Source organism: Salvelinus alpinus, chromosome 27 (assembly GCF_045679555.1).
Source record: "Salvelinus alpinus chromosome 27, SLU_Salpinus.1, whole genome shotgun sequence".
NCBI classification, from domain to species: domain Eukaryota; kingdom Metazoa; phylum Chordata; class Actinopteri; order Salmoniformes; family Salmonidae; genus Salvelinus; species Salvelinus alpinus.
The window spans coordinates 38,303,287-38,321,505 of record NC_092112.1 but is presented as its reverse complement, the minus strand read 5'-3'; the positions used below and the strand labels follow the sequence as shown (position 1 = coordinate 38,321,505).

At 44.7% G+C, this 18,219-nt stretch overlaps 2 protein-coding genes across 2 annotated transcripts; both read left to right on the top strand.

Annotated features, from left to right (window-relative positions):
• The first annotated feature begins 9,871 nt into the window (after window positions 1-9,871).
• Window positions 9,872-12,996, top strand: actc2 (actin, alpha, cardiac muscle 2). The gene is made up of 7 exons (XM_071370577.1): window positions 9,872-9,977; window positions 10,595-10,739; window positions 10,994-11,318; window positions 11,499-11,660; window positions 11,785-11,976; window positions 12,207-12,388; window positions 12,571-12,996. The coding sequence occupies exons 2-7, from the start codon at window positions 10,611-10,613 to the stop codon at window positions 12,712-12,714; spliced, it is 1,134 nt and encodes a 377-aa protein (XP_071226678.1). The 5' UTR covers window positions 9,872-9,977; window positions 10,595-10,610; the 3' UTR covers window positions 12,715-12,996.
• Window positions 12,997-13,276: 280 nt separating this feature from the next.
• Window positions 13,277-17,123, top strand: LOC139556522 (gap junction delta-2 protein-like). The gene is made up of 2 exons (XM_071370578.1): window positions 13,277-14,196; window positions 14,639-17,123. Exons 1-2 carry the CDS (start codon window positions 14,120-14,122, stop codon window positions 15,492-15,494), a joined length of 933 nt encoding a protein of 310 aa, XP_071226679.1. The 5' UTR covers window positions 13,277-14,119; the 3' UTR covers window positions 15,495-17,123.
• Window positions 17,124-18,219: the final 1,096 nt, after the last annotated feature.

The following is an 18,219-nucleotide window of genomic DNA, read 5'->3' as shown; positions in this document are numbered from 1 at the left end:
TCACCCCGCTTTCATCCAGAAGGCGAGGTCAGTACAGGTGCATCAAAGCCGGGACCGAGAGACTGAAAAACAGCTTCTATCTCAAGGCCATCAGACTGTTAAACAGCCACCACTAACATTTAGCGGCCGCTGCCAACATACTGACTCAACTCCAGCCACTTTAAAAATGGGAATTGATGGAAATTATGTAAAAATGTACCACTAGCCACTTTAAACAATGCCACTTAATATAATGTTTACATACCCTACATTACCCATCTCATATGTATATACTGTACTCTATATCATCTACTGCATCTTGCCATCTTTATGTAATACATGTACCACTAGCCACTTTAAACTATGCCACTTTATGTTTACATACCCTACAGTACTCATCTCATATGTATATACCGTACTCTATACCATCTACTGCATCTTGCCATGCCGTTCTGTACCACCACTCATTCATATATCTTTATGTACATATTCTTTATCCCTTTACACTTGTGTGTGTGTATAAGGTAGTAGTTGTGGAATTGTTAGGTTAGATTACTTGTTGGTTATTACTGCATTGTCGGAACTAGAAGCACAAGCATTTCGCTACACTCGCATTAACATCTGCTAACCATGTGTATGTGACTAATAAAATTTGATTTGATTTGATGTTTGGAGGGCTTCCTGCTTGATAGCCATGTTGCTCATTACTATGCTGAGCCCTCCTATAGGTCAGTGTGCCTAGCCAGTTGGGGTCTCATGACGTTAATGACTCATTTATAAGCGTACTATACAGCATGTCATCCATTAAAGCCAAAAAGACTTACTTCAACAAATCTAATTTTAAACATGTACTCTGAAAGAAAATGATCATATGTATCTCCTTGGAAATGTTGATCTCTCTATGATGATGTTCATATGTCCCATGTCTACAGTATAACTGTAGAAAAAGAGAACGACAGATAACTGTATAAATGTTCCGGTAAAGAAGTGCTGACTCATGTCAACACGAATACAATAGTCAAGGACGATTGCAAAACGTATCTCCCTGTATGAACGTTTCTTAAATAACGCGATGACATGTCTTCTGTCAAAATGATTTCATCTCAGGTTTGGTTTGCGTTTAAACACGCACTCCTGCTATTTTTTTGTGTGTGACTTTTCCTGTTGAAAAACAATATCCCAAGTATAAATACAGAAATGTACACACACTTAAGAGGGTAAAAAAATATATGTTTTTCAAGAGTTGGCTATTCAAGTTGGTCTGATGGGTTTACTCTGATGTCATCGGGCCTCCCCCCTTGCTTGAGGAACAATAGAGGACAAAAGAGGAATGCCCACCCCCCAACTTGTGCCATTCCATGTCATACCTAGACCACATATTGAGATGTGCCTTTTGTTAAGTAAAGTGCATCTTTAAAGAGACCTGCAATGCCTAGCCATAAATGATATGCGTTGCGTAAGAGCTAGGTGAAACAATCACTGCTCAATATAGTGTGTGCAATCACTTCCCTACACACCTCCCTTCCCAACACCCTCCCCCCTTTGTCTGTCAGAAGGACTCTGCATGTCCAAGTTGGGAATTGCCCTCCACTTTGCAGTCTTTGGCAGATGGCTTACCAAACTAGGCATGTCCGGTGTCAGAGCCCCTGTTCTGGTGAATCACTCCTACCGCCTGGCTGCCTGCACAGGGTCTAGCGTCTGTCGGTAGAGGGGGTCCATAACCACCCATGTCCTCCTGTCCCTGTCACTCTATTAGACCCTGCAGCAGCTGCCCCAGAGGAGTACCCCCACCAACACCTCCCCCACAGCAGCCACACACACAAAGACAGAGAGAGACAGACACCACCACCACTCTGATCCTCAGCCACAGTTGAGAGCAGCGGGACACTGAAGGAAGCAAACAACAGGAAGACAGGTGATCATTGCTAGCGTCTGTGCTAGTGTCTGTTTATTTCCACACAAACACAATCAAGAACCCCCACATAGGCCTATAAAGGACCACACACTTTGGTTTGACCATGCACTTGCAAAGGTCCACAAACAGAGACGCAGTCAGAGTTGCACAAATAATTCAGGTCTTCTTTGAAATAGCCTGTGGGCCAGTGAAGACTAGTTATTGTTAAAAATCCTCTCTCAAACCAGCACCTCTACCTCACGGCAGTACGCCGCCACAGAGGCCCTGCAGCAGCGGTCCTGAGACCCCCTCCAGTCTAGCACTCACCAGCTCCACAACCTCCGCCTGGTTACTGGCAGCAGCCCAACGCCTGGCCTGCACCTTATAAATAAATGATCTGGGTTCACAAAAGGACTGATCTACATTTTTTAAAAAGTATGGTCCACAGATCTAATTGAATACCACAGCCTCAAACGGCTTGGGTGCCACGGTTGCCGGTACAGCCCCCAGCCAGTTCAGCCGCCACGCAGACTCCAACATGTCCATTGGTCACCAGCTCCACAGAAGGTTCCTCAGCCAGTGCCATCCCCAGCTCCTCAGTACACAAGATCGCCATCAGGACTCCAGCAATCCAGCCAACAATGCAGCACTCTGAGCTCTAGCCAACCGTGCCGCCCCCGGCGCACCGGTCCACCCAGCAGACGCCTAAGTTGGAGACAGTGCTGACCCCAGCAACGATGCCACGACGGGCATCACTTCCCAACCAGTCCTCAACAGCTCCCGTTGCCAGCCTTCGAGCCAGCAGTTGCCAGAACTGCACCCAGCCATGACGCCCAAACCGACGACAGAGGTGCAGCCAGACCACTGACTGCCAGCGTTTGAGCCTGCCCCACAACGGCTACCGAGGCCCAAGTCGTTCCAGCAGCCTGCAGAGCTCCACTCCACACCCCAGCCGGTGCCAACTCAAGCAGCACCTGAGTCAGTCGAGCCGTTGCCAGTGCTGCAGCCTAATCAACCTGCAGGACCAGATCTGTAGCTGCTGGTACCCGAGCCAGCACCTTAAAGACACTCCAGCAGACTCTTGCTAGTGTCTCTGCTGGACCAGCCATCCCCAGACTCAACTCCAGTGCTGGTCCCTACACTATCCTCTGCTCTCGCAGACCTGCATCTGACATCGAAGCTGACTCTACAGTCGGAGTCGCAGGTGGCGTCCAATCCAGCACCTAAGCCCTCACTATCTCTCCTGGACCTGCCAGCATCAGAGCGGACTGCAGTTCTGGTCCCAATGTCCACTGCAGTCCTGGAAGACCAGTCCAGCACTGACCTGGGCCCATCGCCAGACCCAATCCTAGGTCAAATGTCCGGCCCTGTCCTGGACCAACCAGCTGACTCAGCTCCAGTCTTGGGTCCGCCTCCCACTCCTGTTCTGGGCCCAACACCATTGCCTGATTCAGTGCCAGCCTTGGATCCACCGCCTGGACCAGATTTGGGTCTGCATCTGGACCTGGCTGACCATGCAGGCTCGATGGGAGAGCCACCACCTAACCAGCGCTCACTACCTGTTCCAGCCGAGGACGCCAGGCCTGCCCCTGTGGGATGGCCTCCTCCATCAACTTGGACACCTCCAGCAGCACGGGCATGGACCCCCATGACTCCTGCTGGACAGACCAGCCTCACAGACACTGTGAGCACCTGGTCCCTCACTGCCAGCTCCATCCACGCCACTGAACGGGTGGCGACATGAGGCGGCGGGACTTCCGCCTCCTTTGGTGCCCTACAACCACCACTGGACTTCACAGGGCGGCTACAGAGGACACACCAAGCCGCGTCCTCACAAGAGGGTTTTAGGTAAAAATGTACTTCGTACATTTTGGGGCGGCTGTTGAAAACCCTCACTCAAACCCTCTCTCTGGCCCTGGGACACAGAGACACAAACTTTCCAGCCCAGCAGAGGCTACCATTCCCCGGCTTCACACCTCTGGCCCTTGGAAACTCCGTTGCTAGGGGCAACTCTCTCCTGACTTGTGTCATGTGACCTGGTCAGCCAATTAATGGCCTAGCCTGGGAGCAGCAGAACCCCACTCTGCCGCTCAAATCTTCAGTTGTTTCCAGGAGGAGGGCAGGTTGAGACAACCTCTGTACACTCCTGCCTCCACATCAACTCACATTTGAACATTTCCACGTGGACAATCATTCTTCTGGACTCCCTGACTTTAGTGCCTTTGATCATAAACCACTATCACTATTCACTCCCCTCAGTTGTCTCCCTGTTTGCTGGGCGTGTGCCTGTCTTGAGTGTGGCAATAAACGTGTGTTCTGTACACCTGTCTCTTAATGGTCATTTCCGTCCTCTTACCGGGACACTGGGACAGTTGCACCTATATCTAAACCCACATCTCTATCGGAGTCCACCACCAGTAGGTGGTGCTCTTTTTCAGTTATTTTTCTCATATTACCTCAATCGTGAAAGATCATTCTTCAGGAGGAAATGCACCCGTTATGTGTCTGTAAGGCTTGAGGGGTGTGTCTCAGTAAAATAAAGGTAAGGAGAGAGCGAGAGCGAGAGCGAGAGCGAGAGCGAGAGCGAGAGCGATAGCTTCACCTAGTTGTGTTCTGCTAGGAGCAAACCAAACCTATGTATGCAGACCATAGGAGGCTGCTGAGGGGAGAACGGCTCATTATAATGGCTGGAATGGAGTGTGAATGAAGTGGTATCAAACACATGGAAACCGTGTGTTTGTTGTGTTCAATAGCATTCCATTTATTCCGTTCCAGCCATTACTATGAGACTGTCCTCCCCAATTAAGGTGCCATCGGCCGCCTGTGATGCGGACGCTCTTCTCTGGTATGACCCCTCCTCCCTGCCAACGTAGAGATAAGATTATAGATCTGGCACCGTCATGCCATTCTATACTGCTCCCTGACATGCCTGGCTCAGGGCCAGAGAGGACTTTATACTGAGAATACATAGGAATAAGAGGGATATAGTAGCCTTTACACCGTTTCAACAAGCAGTCACCAACCAATCATGTTCGACTAGAGAAGGCAATAGTCCAACTAGGCATTTACACATATTTGGTATACAATTTTAAAGGTACACAATTTTATAATTTGGAAATAATTTCACAATTCAAAAGGTCATTTGGTTGCTTTAAAAGCAAATGTTTTTATTCACTGTGAAATACACCTGTTGTGACCCTTGAGTCCAAATTCAGGGCTTTGAAGATAGACACAATTCTGCAATGCATGACTTCAATTCTCTCCATTCACTAAAACATCTCACTAAAAAAGGAAACAAACATGGTTGGTTACTTTGCGTATCCTGTTATGGGACTAAATGCTTTCACCCTGAACAATAACAAACTCCGGCTAAAATGCCCCATAAATATTGCATTTTGGTGCAGGCGAAAAGAGAATATCAATTATTCATATCTATGTGCTTATTTTACGCATCTTTGGCTATTGTGGGACCTCTCTGAACCTAACAACCCAACAAGCCCACGTTCACAGCCAGAACAGTTTGATGAAATCCTCAGACTTGCTGTATGGATTTAGAATACTGCAGGACGCAAAGAACTCTGAGGAAAACCGTAGGATCAAACTGTATCTAAATCAGGTAGCTGAAGGTAACGAAATCTGCTTAGAAGTGCAACCTACGCTTCTTGTATCGACCAAAAAGCTACATTCTCAATGGCAGACAGGTCACAAGTAGAGAAACTACTGTCTTTCTAACTTGTTTTCAACCAGCAAAGGATAAGCAGGCTATATTTCAGCAGCAGACATTCGGAAACTCATGCAGTGCTGATTAAGCAGCTAAGCTAAAGCCAAAACATTCTATAGGGGAGGTGATGTGATTATATAGTAGCCTGATCCCAGATCTGTTGATTCTGTTTGCCATAACAACGACCATGGGAGTTGGCTATACAGCACAAACAGATCTGGGACCAGGCTAGTGAGATATGTCCTCCAAAGCTAAGCAGAACATGGACAGTAAGACTGCATGGTAAGATTGCCAAAAGCAACATTGAAACGTTGGGGAACTGAACACAGATAGTGAAGGTCTAAAGTTTCCTAAACGCCAGCTCGGTTTACTCAACCCAGGCGTTGGGTGGAATTAAATTGACATTGATGGAATCCTTAATGATGGCGGAAGATCAATCTCAGCTGTTTAATATGCACGGAGACGACAGCAGAAGGCTTGAGGGAGAGGTTAGAAGCCAAGGGATGAGATCAATCGTTCCTCTTCCTCCCTAAGGATTCCCAAAGGATTGAACCCCCCCCCCCCCAAAAAAAAACCATGACGATACAGTTAAAAGTATTCTTTATTAGCAACGCACTGACGTTTTTCAGGATGTGCGTATGACCACACACTTTTCTATAACTGTATCTCTCTAAATAAAAAGACCCTTCAGATTGTATTAACAGTAACGCTATCTGTGTTTTGGTTCTTTACACCTGAAATACAGTATCGGCAGAATGCTTCTGATTGGTGAGTATAAATAAATGTCCAAATGAAGCTTCAGTGAAAGGCTAATGGGATGTTGGAGGGTCAAAGAAAGGAGGGGACTGACGGACAAGACCGCAGACAGGAGGGAATGATAAGAAGCAGCAACATACCGTTAGTAGAGAATATTCATGCTGCATATAGGTCATGTTTGTTGAGTATTACGATTAACAGTATTTACAGTACGTCTAAACAAACATAAATATTGGTCAGTTCACCATTCCAACACTAAACAAATCTAGATACCATCTGTCATAGCAGCAGCACAAAACGTATTCAAAATGTGTTTATATATATATATATAATACATTATAAGAGTCGTGGGTGGTGAGGTCAAGACAAACAAACGCTTACCCACTGTTCAGGTATAGGCTTAGCTAATATATGGCTTTTTTAGGCAACAAAGGAACAACTACACTTGTGCATAATTAACGCTTTATGAATATGGATATGCCTAAGTTAATACCGAAGGTTAATACATTCATTTATGCAGATCCCCTACAGAATGCAAAGCAGCGCAGGATATGAGGCGTGCTTCCAGAACTACTTTTTTCAAGTGTATTCTAACACGACTAATATGCCGATGTCATATTGTTCACAAAACGTGGGTTTCAAACTGTAGTTTACACTTGCAGACTATGGTGTCTACTGTTGAATCCTGCTCAACATGTATAATAAACCAAGAACCCAGTAATCAAAGTAAAGAACCCAGTAATCAAAGTAAAGATTTAGAACAAATTGATGTGTGGAAATGATACAATACACAGTTGAATTGGAGCCGGAGAAGTTACAGATATATGAGAAAATGTACATAGCATTAAGAGATTAAAACCAAGCGTACAGTATGAAAGATTCAAAAAGTTAGCACATAGGAAAGGATTAAGAAACATAAAACATGAAAGCCTCACTTCATAGAGTAATAGGCTCATTCGGAATGATATCTTATTTTAAAGAAATTAAGTTTAATGCTGATTCGGTTTAAGAAGTTCACCCAAGAGAATTATAAGAAATTACTAGAACCACTAGGGACGTACAGTAGATTACTGTAAATTAGTAGCCTCTGCATGCCCATACTTATAATTCCATCAGTACAATGAAAGCTATGAGCTTGAAATGTACTGTAACTTTTAAGTTTTTCAACTTGTGCGCTCAAGATTTTGCCTTTCAAAATCAATTTTAGAAATGGACACTTCACAGGCTAGTTGTTTTGCCACCAAAATACAGTGAAACAAGCTAATCACAAATCTGACTTTTTGTCATGTTAAGCATCGCAAAGTTATAAACATCCCAGTTATTTCTAACCTCGACCCCCCTCTTCCCAACCCCCAACCATTTGCCCCAGGCCAGAAGACCTGAGCCAGCTGACAGATGCTCAGACAGAGAATGCGGGTGGGATTATGGGTAAAGCAGAAGTGGTTGTCTGTTACATCATCTAGTCACATGACTTCCCCCAGTGTCAGAGGATAGGAAGAGGTCAATCTTGCTGCGATAGCCACGGTACCAAAAACCCATTTACACCTACAAAAAAAGACATATACGTCCAGGGAATCAGGATAAACATACACGGCACAAATGCATAACTCGATGCTGCAGTGATGTGTTTCTTATAGTGAAATAACACTGTAAGAGTGAGAATGTAACGTGTGAGGAAGGGAGAGTCTTGTGCCAGCCAGACTATAATCCCTAGTGACCATGGCCTTGCTCTAACTATTCCATTCTGGGCATTGGACAGCTGATTTCACCATAGGAAGTCACAGCACTGATCATTTTTAAGTTAATAACCTCTCCGTCAGCATCGTTTGCATATCTGGTGTGTGAGTGTGTTTGTATTGTATGTAGGACAGAGGTAGTAGGGTGAAGTTGCCCCTAGATGCTGAGCCTGGGTCAGTTTTGCATTTCCCCACTAAATGGAGAAGGTTGGGAATGGGGGACAGAAAGCTGATCCTAGATCTGTAAGCCTTCCTAGGGGGAACTTCACCCCCAGAGCTATATATGTATGTGTTAAGGTGGGTTGAATGACTAGGGAACTGATCAGAGTTCCGGTGATCACTTGGAGAGAAGTGAAGCTTTCCTGCCCACTCAAACACCCAACACTAAAGTACCCCATGGCTAAATATTCAAATATATATATAAGACTCATCCCAAGGTAACATAAAGATGGCAAATGATGTGCTTCAACTGTTGGAGGAATGGGGAGTGAGTGCAATTATGACTTATGAAATGTGTCTCATTAATCATTTCCTATCTATGTCAATTGAATGTCACAAGCAGATCATAAATTGTCCGCTTTCAGGTCTTACTAATTTCATATTCCTTTATATATGGCTGTATGCATATCGATAAAAGCCAATGAATTTCATCCATCTCTAAGGTCTCCCTGGGACATTCAATGGCTCATATTGAATCATATTGAACTCATTCCTATTATGGAAATGACATGTGTGAACGTCAGTGCAGGCTAGTGAGGGGAGGACGGCTCCTAATAATGGATGGAATGGAGTAAATGGAATGGCATCAAGCACATGGTTTTCATGTGCTTCATCCAGGCTGTATCACAACCACCAGTGATTGGGAGTCCCATAAGGCGGCGCACAATTGGCCCAGCGTCGTCCATGTCTGGCCGGTGTAGGCCGTCATTTTAAATAAGAATTTGTTCTTAACTCACTTGCCTAGTTAAATAAAGGTTACATTTAAAAAAATGTACTAAATAAAAATGAATCTGTTTGATACCATTCCATTTCATTCACTCCATTCCAGCCATTATATTCCATTCCAACCATTATTAGGAGCTGTTCTCCCCTCAGCAGCCTCCACTGGTGAACATATGTCCTACATGAAGAGGAATCACTAACTCATAGGCTAAACTGGATGGATGACGCAAGCCCTAACAGTGCTTTCCTTATCACACCTATGAGTCACAGACAGTGACACATACAAACACACACACACACACACACACACACACACACACACACACACACACACACACACACACACACACACACACACACACACACACACACACACACACACACACACACACACACACACACACACACACACACACACACTAGTAGGGATGGAGTCATATACTGAACATTAAAGTCATAACATTAAAGTCATCATTCATAATAAAGAGCATTGCTAAGAGCTAAAATAAGATGGGTTGATTCACATATATTTTTTAACCCTCACATAACCCATCCCTGAAAATATAGGTCTAAACCTAAATCCAAGGCATGGTCAATTCTATAAGAGGGAACAACGCGTGTGCTAATGAAACCTAAGGCCATAAAATAACATTATTCTTTGTGTCTACTCACTTTGACGCGTTAGAAATAGAGGGAATACCTCCACACCTCGTCACACAGCTGTGTCTGTCCGCGCGGGTTCCCTTCCATACATGGGGCTTCAGGAGTCAGCGAGCCTCTGCTCTGTTCTTCCCGCCCTTCCGTTCATTGCCACTCCGCTCTCAATGGCGCAGGGGCTGGCTACCAAATAAGGAGAAAGGGGTCGCCGGGCGTAGTGGCACTTGTAGAGTATAAATTGGTGTCTGCCCTCACAAGTCTACCGCTGCTCATTCAGAGGACAGGCTACTTGGTGAGTACCTGACAACTTGTCACTCTACTACGGTAAACTTGTAGCCTAGGCCTAGGTTGGAGCCACTTCAAAGATGTTGAATTGGACTTCTCTAGTTTGCAACCGGACAACTGGATTTATTAATCGGCTTTCATTTAAAATTTGACAGGTTGAATTTTCAAGACACTTCTTTTTGTTGTTGTTGGATATTGATAAAATAAATAGCTGTTGTAGCCTAAATGTTGCACATGTTTTTTATTTGTGTTAGTCCGTTTTCCATCAGATTCAGACCTACAAGCGAAATTGATTATTCATCATATTTAATAATAACCTACAGATTATTATTATTATTAGATTAATAATACATTAATTTACATTGTTCTGCCCAGTCTAGGGTTTTAAAAGAAATGTAAATAAATAATGACCTAAAACAAGTTTGTTAGACTTGTATGGCCCTTATACTGTAGGAGACTGTAGGCCTATACTGATTTTCCCTTACGAAAAATGTATCAACCCCTACAAAAATGTCAATTTCCTGTTGATGCAGGATTATTTTCCTGCTGTAGCAAACTGGCTAAAATTAAGATCCTACATCTGTAGGCCTATACTTAGCCATAATGTACGTTTTGTCAAAACAGAAACCCAGCTGACATCATGTGTGACGACGATGAGACTACTGCCCTTGTGTGCGACAATGGCTCTGGTCTGGTGAAGGCTGGCTTTGCTGGAGATGATGCACCTCGCGCTGTGTTCCCCTCCATCGTTGGTCGCCCCCGTCATCAGGTAAGGTCCACAGCATGAAAGCAATGAAACATTCATGAGGATGCAACCTTCAAACTGGGTGTTTCCCAGACTTAATTGTCCATACATTATGCATTACCCTTGATAATCTGCTTACAATTGTATTTTACCTTACCACTAGACCATTTAATTGTGAATGAATGTCCTATGCTATAGTAGCTTACATTTATTTGTCCCTGTGTTTGACTTTGGGGAATTGTGTTTTGACTAAGTTTGTTTCCTTCCTTCCTCTACAGGGTGTGATGGTGGGTATGGGTCAGAAGGACTCTTATGTAGGAGACGAGGCCCAGAGCAAGAGAGGTATCCTGACCCTCAAGTACCCCATCGAGCACGGCATCATCACCAACTGGGACGACATGGAGAAGATCTGGCACCATACCTTCTACAACGAGCTGCGCGTGGCCCCCGAGGAGCACCCCACCCTGCTCACTGAGGCCCCCCTTAACCCCAAGGCCAACAGGGAGAAGATGACCCAGATCATGTTCGAGACCTTCAACGTGCCCGCCATGTACGTGGCCATCCAGGCCGTGCTGTCCCTCTACGCCTCGGGTCGTACCACAGGTGAGAAGCGGGCAGAGGAGAAATACTCTGTTCCATAACATGCAGATGCAGTTACATTTAAGAGGTGCAATACTGAGTCCCATGCAACCTTTCATTGTGAAACATAGATTACACCATTAAACATGAAGCTGTTCTATTCCATTTCCATGGTTTACATATTATTCTGCCTCATATAATAAGGTATTGTGCTGGACTCTGGTGATGGTGTGACCCACAATGTCCCCATCTATGAGGGTTATGCTCTGCCCCACGCCATCATGCGTCTGGATCTGGCCGGTCGCGACCTCACTGACTACCTGATGAAGATTCTGACTGAGCGTGGCTACTCCTTCGTTACCACCGGTGAGTCCGTAACTCCGGGGCATATATGATAGGAGGATACGGTGTGTTTGATATTGAATGGTAGTCCATTGTTATTCACCATTTTGACCAAACTGCTACAACTTTGAATCTTCTATTGTAACAGCCGAGCGTGAGATCGTGCGTGACATCAAGGAGAAGCTGTGCTACGTGGCCCTGGACTTTGAGAATGAGATGGCCACCGCTGCCTCCTCCTCCTCTCTGGAGAAGAGCTACGAGCTGCCCGACGGTCAGGTCATCACCATCGGTAACGAGCGTTTCCGCTGCCCCGAGACCCTCTTCCAGCCTTCTTTCATCGGTAGGTATCTTAGAAGTGTTGTGTAACTCATTGACCATCAACACATTTTGACTTCTTTAAAAGACAAGAAAAGGCCCATTTTTTTCACATAGCCTTTACAACAGCTACATAACACCAACTACTGCCAAACATATGTTTTTAATAAAGTGGTGAGGGAGTTGTCCATTTCAGCACCAGTTAGACCTAATCCAGAGCATTCGCTTACAACATGTTCTCTTCTATCTCGCCAGGCATGGAGTCTGCTGGTATCCATGAGACTACCTACAACAGCATCATGAAATGTGACATTGACATCCGTAAGGACCTGTATGCCAACAACGTCCTGTCAGGAGGCACCACCATGTACCCTGGTATTGCTGACCGTATGCAGAAGGAGATCACCGCCCTGGCCCCCAGCACTATGAAGATCAAGGTAAATATTCTTCTCAAGTCTCACCTGCTTACTGAAGACCACAAACTGACCATCTAAGACCAACCTGACTACAATCTCACAGTGTTACTAATGACCAATCACGGTAACACAAATAATGAACTGTATGATGCATTATAATGCACTACATATTGAAAGGACTTTCCCTCTTCCCCCTCCTCTAGATCATCGCTCCCCCCGAGCGCAAGTACTCCGTCTGGATCGGCGGCTCCATCCTGGCTTCCCTGTCCACTTTCCAGCAGATGTGGATCAGCAAGCAGGAGTACGACGAGGCAGGCCCCTCCATCGTTCACAGGAAATGCTTTTAAGCGCCCCATTGACAAATTGCTCTCCCCTGCGACAGTCAGACGCCCACGGATGCAAAAACTCTGTACATTACCTCTGCCTATGGATATGTTGTTTATGATCGATATGGAAGTTACAAATCCAGGCAGGCCCCTGTTTTATGTTTTGTTGATGATGTACAGTTTGTTTACACCAAAGTGCAATTTATATTTGGTTATTTTACTGGTTCCTGAATGAATTTACTGTATATGATGTGGATATTTATTTGCTTTATAAATAAACAAGACCTAGGAGCTTGTATACCATCTTCATCTCATCTCTCATCTGTTCACAACCTGATGGAGCATATTGGTTATTGTTGTTTCATAATTCAGGAGAAACATACCTGTTTACCATAGGCTATCCATTGATAATACAGGCTAACTAATTCCTAGTAGGAAGATTAGTCACATAGGCCTACATGTTAAGTCCAGTCACACACAAAAAATAACTACTTGTGGCAGTCCACTAAGTAAGTTGTTGCTATCTTTAAACCCTCTGAGGCAACCCTTTAAAGCGTTACTCAACCTAGTAATCGCACAGCCACGTTTATCTAAGGAATTGTCCTGGTTTTCATACCAACAAATGCTTAGACAATGGATTGTTGTTTTGCCTAAAACAGACAAAATGAAAACATCTGTTTTTAGACAGACTATAGCCATCGGAAAAGGATATCATGTGTAGGATGTCTTGTCATGGTCAAGGGTCGATTAATGCTTAGCCCTGCAGGCATGTTTCAATCTGCCTTCCCTCCCTCCAACATTGCAACAATAATAATCTACGGAATACAGACTGAAACAAAACAATTATCCCCCTTCCTACCCCCCCCCCCCCCTATTTCGCTCTCTCTCTCCCTTCTCTCTCTCTTCCTCTGTTGCCACTATTCGTTCTGTCACTGTCATGTGGTTGTCTTACAGGCAACAGCCATCCCCCGTGATTTGAGCTTATAACCAATTATTTTTATTAAAGATGAATCTGCTGCAGTATACTTGGAGAATAATGAAACAAAAAAAAAACTGGTGTCTCTGGCCTCTCTCCACCAAACTGTCTGCGCGTGACGCAAGGGTAGTCTACTTAAAGCAGGATTAGCGCCCGACCAACATTACACTCAACTGCCCTCCATTCAAGCACGGCGCGACCTGCCGTCCAGCGCGCGCCATCAAAAATAGGAGGGCTTTCTACTAATCAGCACTCAGACTCGCGCGAGCAAAAGTGCTTGGGTTGTCAAGTGATCTTTTAGCAGAGGCGCAGGAGGCAGAAGGCAGGAGCGCACGCAGCAGCGGCGCGTTACCAATGCATTCTCCAGATATTGGAGCATCCGGAGAGTAAAACAAGGGAAACAATAGATTCCACAAGAACGGTGCACGGTGTGCCATCATCTCCAAATGAATGACAATGGGGGAGTGGACAATATTAGAGCGTCTCTTGGAGGCAGCTGTCCAACAGCACTCTACTATGATCGGAAGGTAAGAGGGAACGTGAGGATAGCTTTGTAAAAGTCTTACCATGAGTGTGTGTTTGATGACCAAGTAGGTTACTATAAGCGATTAAGCGTGCAGAACGGTACAAAAACGCAAAAAACAAGATTCATGACTATACAAAAAATGTGAACCAATAGGGGATCATGGCATAAACATAACATTCACGAATAATGTTTTTGGAAACACTAAATGTGCACATTTTGTTACAAGAGAGCTGACGCTTGAGGTGAATAGTGCTGTAGCGCTTTTCTTTCAGAACTGACTAGTGGCTTTCAGCACTGGACAGCTCCCAAGCGCCCGTTTAGTGCACTAGAGCCAGTATTAGTTTGCCATCGCTAATTGTCTATCTGTTTGTTTTATGATTAAGCCGATCATCTCTGCACATCTCAACAGCAACATTTTGATTGTGCGCTTGTTTGTTTTGTAGGATCCTCCTAACAGTGGTGGTGATTTTCCGGATTCTAATCGTTGCGATCATTGGAGAGACGGTCTATGATGACGAGCAGTCCATGTTTGTGTGCAACACCCTGCAGCCCGGCTGTAACCAGGCTTGCTACGACAAGGCGTTCCCCATTTCCCACATCAGATATTGGGTGTTTCAGATTATTTTGGTGTGTACCCCTAGTCTCTGTTTCATCACCTACTCCGTGCACCAGTCTGCCAAGCAAAAGGAGCGCTTGGAGCGGGGGTACTCCACCGTGTTCCTCTCCTTGGACAAGCGCCAAGATTCCATCAAAAGAGACGACAGCAAAAAGATCAAAAACACTATTGTAAATGGAGTACTCCAGAACACGGAGAACTCCACGAAAGAAGCCGAGCCCGACTGCTTGGAGGTGAAGGACATCCCAAATTCGGCCATGAGAACTAGTGGAAAGTCTAAAATGAGGAGGCAGGAGGGCATCTCAAGATTTTACATCATCCAAGTGGTTTTCCGAAACGCTCTAGAGATAGGGTTCCTGGTGGGTCAATATTTCCTGTACGGATTCAATGTCCCCGCGGTATATGAGTGTGATCGATACCCCTGCATCAAAGATGTAGAATGCTACGTTTCAAGACCCACGGAGAAGACTGTGTTTCTGGTCTTCATGTTTGCGGTCAGTGGCGTCTGTGTGCTCCTGAACTTGGCTGAACTCAATCATCTTGGATGGAAGAAGATCAAAGTAGCTGTCAAAGGCGTGCAGGCCAGGAGGAAGTCCATCTACGAGATCCGTAACAAAGACATGCCTAGAATGAGCATGCCCAATTTCGGCCGCACTCAATCAAGTGACTCCGCCTATGTGTAGCATATTGAGAAGGCCCAAGACAAGCCTCGTGGACACCGGTTGCGTCAAACTGTATGGGTTCTCGCGGAGGGCCATTCATTTCAATGGGAGGCAATCCGCACCACTGCGACTCATCTGCTGGACAAGGTTGTGGTGCGTAGCACTGCGTGCAGTGTGTCGCATGCGTTGGATTTTTCCAACTGGTGTATTTCTTTGCTGTGTGGTATCAGACACAGAAGTAGATAAACCACCGAAGAAGTTGCAAATATGTAGCGTATTTTTATTTTTTTTGCATGCGGCTTAAGTGCGAGAGCTGTGCATTTCAGCACCACTGACTGGAACAATTGTACAAAGAATTTAAATATATTTAACAAGAATGTGGTGTATATTTTATCACACCAACTTCGCTTGCGAAGTAGGTGGGGTAGATCGATTTTATTTGTCTTTTACTGACACCTAAAAAACAAACGTTTGTCATATATCTATGAGAAGGCACTGATGCAACGTTTATAGATTATGGTTTAGCCTATATTTTGTAAAGTGCTTCTTAAAAGCATATAATGTATGTGTTGACATTCACTCTGTCGTTCACGTCAGCTGTTGAACATGGAGTAAATACTTGCACTATATATGAATAATGAGCCAAAATGTATCCAATTTGTGGTGTGATGGTGTTTTTACGACATTCCACCGGGTTTACACACCACATACCATTATAGCAATGAAACACACACATTATTTGGCAGTTTTAGGATCAAATGTACTCAAATGATATACATTCTTCCAGTATATTACTCATCTCACATCTTTGATGTCAGCACTATCGTTGTTTTGGTTGCCTGAGCTTGCACCATTGACCTTAACCTATGTGATCACTCAATTGGGGGGGGGGGGGGGGTGCTGCAAATGCTGACACCTGGGACTTTTAAATTCATTTATTCTTTCTTTTATTTACACCCAAGCGCCCATTGCTTTCGTTTTGTGGGCAAATGGATTTTCTTGATTTAATGTCATCAAGTGCCATATATGTACATAAATATAAACATTATACATCTATAGAGTATTATCATAATCAAAAAAAGCTGAATTCTGTAAATTCCTCTTTTGGATGAAATGCTGTCACAATATTTGATTTGGATAGCTGTGGTTTGTATGGAAATGGTATGCTGCTGCTATATTATCATCCCTGGTCTCATTTGGCAACATAGAAAAACAAACAACCTTTGCACATTCAAAAAGTATTGGTGAGCAATTAGTTGTAATATTCATATGTGTAAACATACTGAATTATAATTGGATGCATTTTACCGCCATATCATACTGTGCTATGATTGGTTAAGACCACCCAAATGGTTAGGTCATGGTCAGTTTGATCCTGGTTGGCGATACGTGAACACGCCAGTTATAGCTAGCTAATAAAGAGCTACGTTAAGAAATATCCTGTAGTACTGCATTTATTATTTTGTACAAAGTGTGCAAAACAAGACATGGTGTCATAGACTAGAGCACAAATCTGAATTGGAATCAATCAGATGTAATAGGCAATAAATGTTTGCCCCTGGTGCTACCATTTTCCAAAGCAATCATCAATGTAAGATCATACTGAAAGGTGATCCTATCCACAAATAAAAATGTAATTCATGTATACAAGATTTGTGTAATGTGTGATGCTTTCAAATTGTACAGCAGATACACGGAAAGCACAATAAATACCGTCAGCACAAGTATGCCCTGTTTGCCCTTAGACCCTTGTAATCAATGTTTCAACAAGAAACTGATTTACTGTCTGCTCTGTATAATTCCAACAGACACTTCAGATATGTACAGTAATACTGCAAGTGGTATAGAAACATGGGGAAATTATACACAGGTTATACCACAGGTTCAGATTGACATATTCAACAGCAGAGGCATACACCTGACAGGCTGACACAGACAAAATCTGCACAACTCTCATTCTCTAACCTAACGTAACAGGCGTAGAAAGACGCCTAAGCGGAGTCCCGTCCGTTTTTCAAGGGAAATGGAAGTCAGATTTGAAAAAACATATTGTTTCCCTGAAAATGGGCAACATCCGCTTTCTTCCAACGCAGCTAAAGTTGATCATTCTGTGACCACGTGGTTGGCAGCTTCATCCTCTACCTAGACCCTCCCCCGCCCAGCCCCTGTCAGCCACATTTGCATCCGTTGCATCCACCTCATCCTCCTTGACTGCTGTTGGTCATAGCGGTTGAGCGGTTCAGCTCTGTTGGAAGCTGAGAGGTCGCATCCCGCACTACCTCAAGGTCACTGAGAAAAGTGCTGAAAGCTGAAACCTATATCCCCAGAGAGTCAGAGTGTTCCCCAGCTGACCAGTCAGGATGCGGGATGCATGAGTGGGGAGGGGTTGGTGGGTTGGTGGACAGGTACGGCTGCCAAGATGACTCGACAACTCTGAAGAGCAAAAATCGAAGAGCCAAGGCACTGACAGATCAATTTCAAATTCAGCAGGGACTTTAGATGCTCCTCGAACTCTCCGACATGAAACAAGCGCCGCTCGGTTGGATCGGCTGGCTACTGGCGGCCTCACCTCTCCCCATCTCTCTCTCTCTCTCTCTCTCCCTCTCTCCCTCTCTCCCTCTCTCCCTCTCTCCCTCTCTTTCCCTCTCTCTCTCTCCCTCTCTCCAGGTCCCCTTACCTTCACATCTTGTAATGTTACCTGATGGTTATTTTAACACTAAATATTGGTATGAATGCTTATTCTGTG

Excerpts from the sequence above, each read along its gene's own strand:
- actc2 (XM_071370577.1), top strand. The coding sequence starts at position 10,611 with ATGTGTGACGACGATGAGACTACTGCCCTTGTGTGCGACAATGGCTCT. Across the intron at positions 11,319-11,498 it reads CGCCTCGGGTCGTACCACAG|GTATTGTGCTGGACTCTGGT; the intron begins GTGAGAAGCGGG and ends TCATATAATAAG. Across the intron at positions 12,389-12,570 it reads CCAGCACTATGAAGATCAAG|ATCATCGCTCCCCCCGAGCG; the intron begins GTAAATATTCTT and ends CCCCTCCTCTAG.
- LOC139556522 (XM_071370578.1), top strand. The coding sequence starts at position 14,120 with ATGACAATGGGGGAGTGGACAATATTAGAGCGTCTCTTGGAGGCAGCT. Across the intron at positions 14,197-14,638 it reads CACTCTACTATGATCGGAAG|GATCCTCCTAACAGTGGTGG; the intron begins GTAAGAGGGAAC and ends TTTGTTTTGTAG.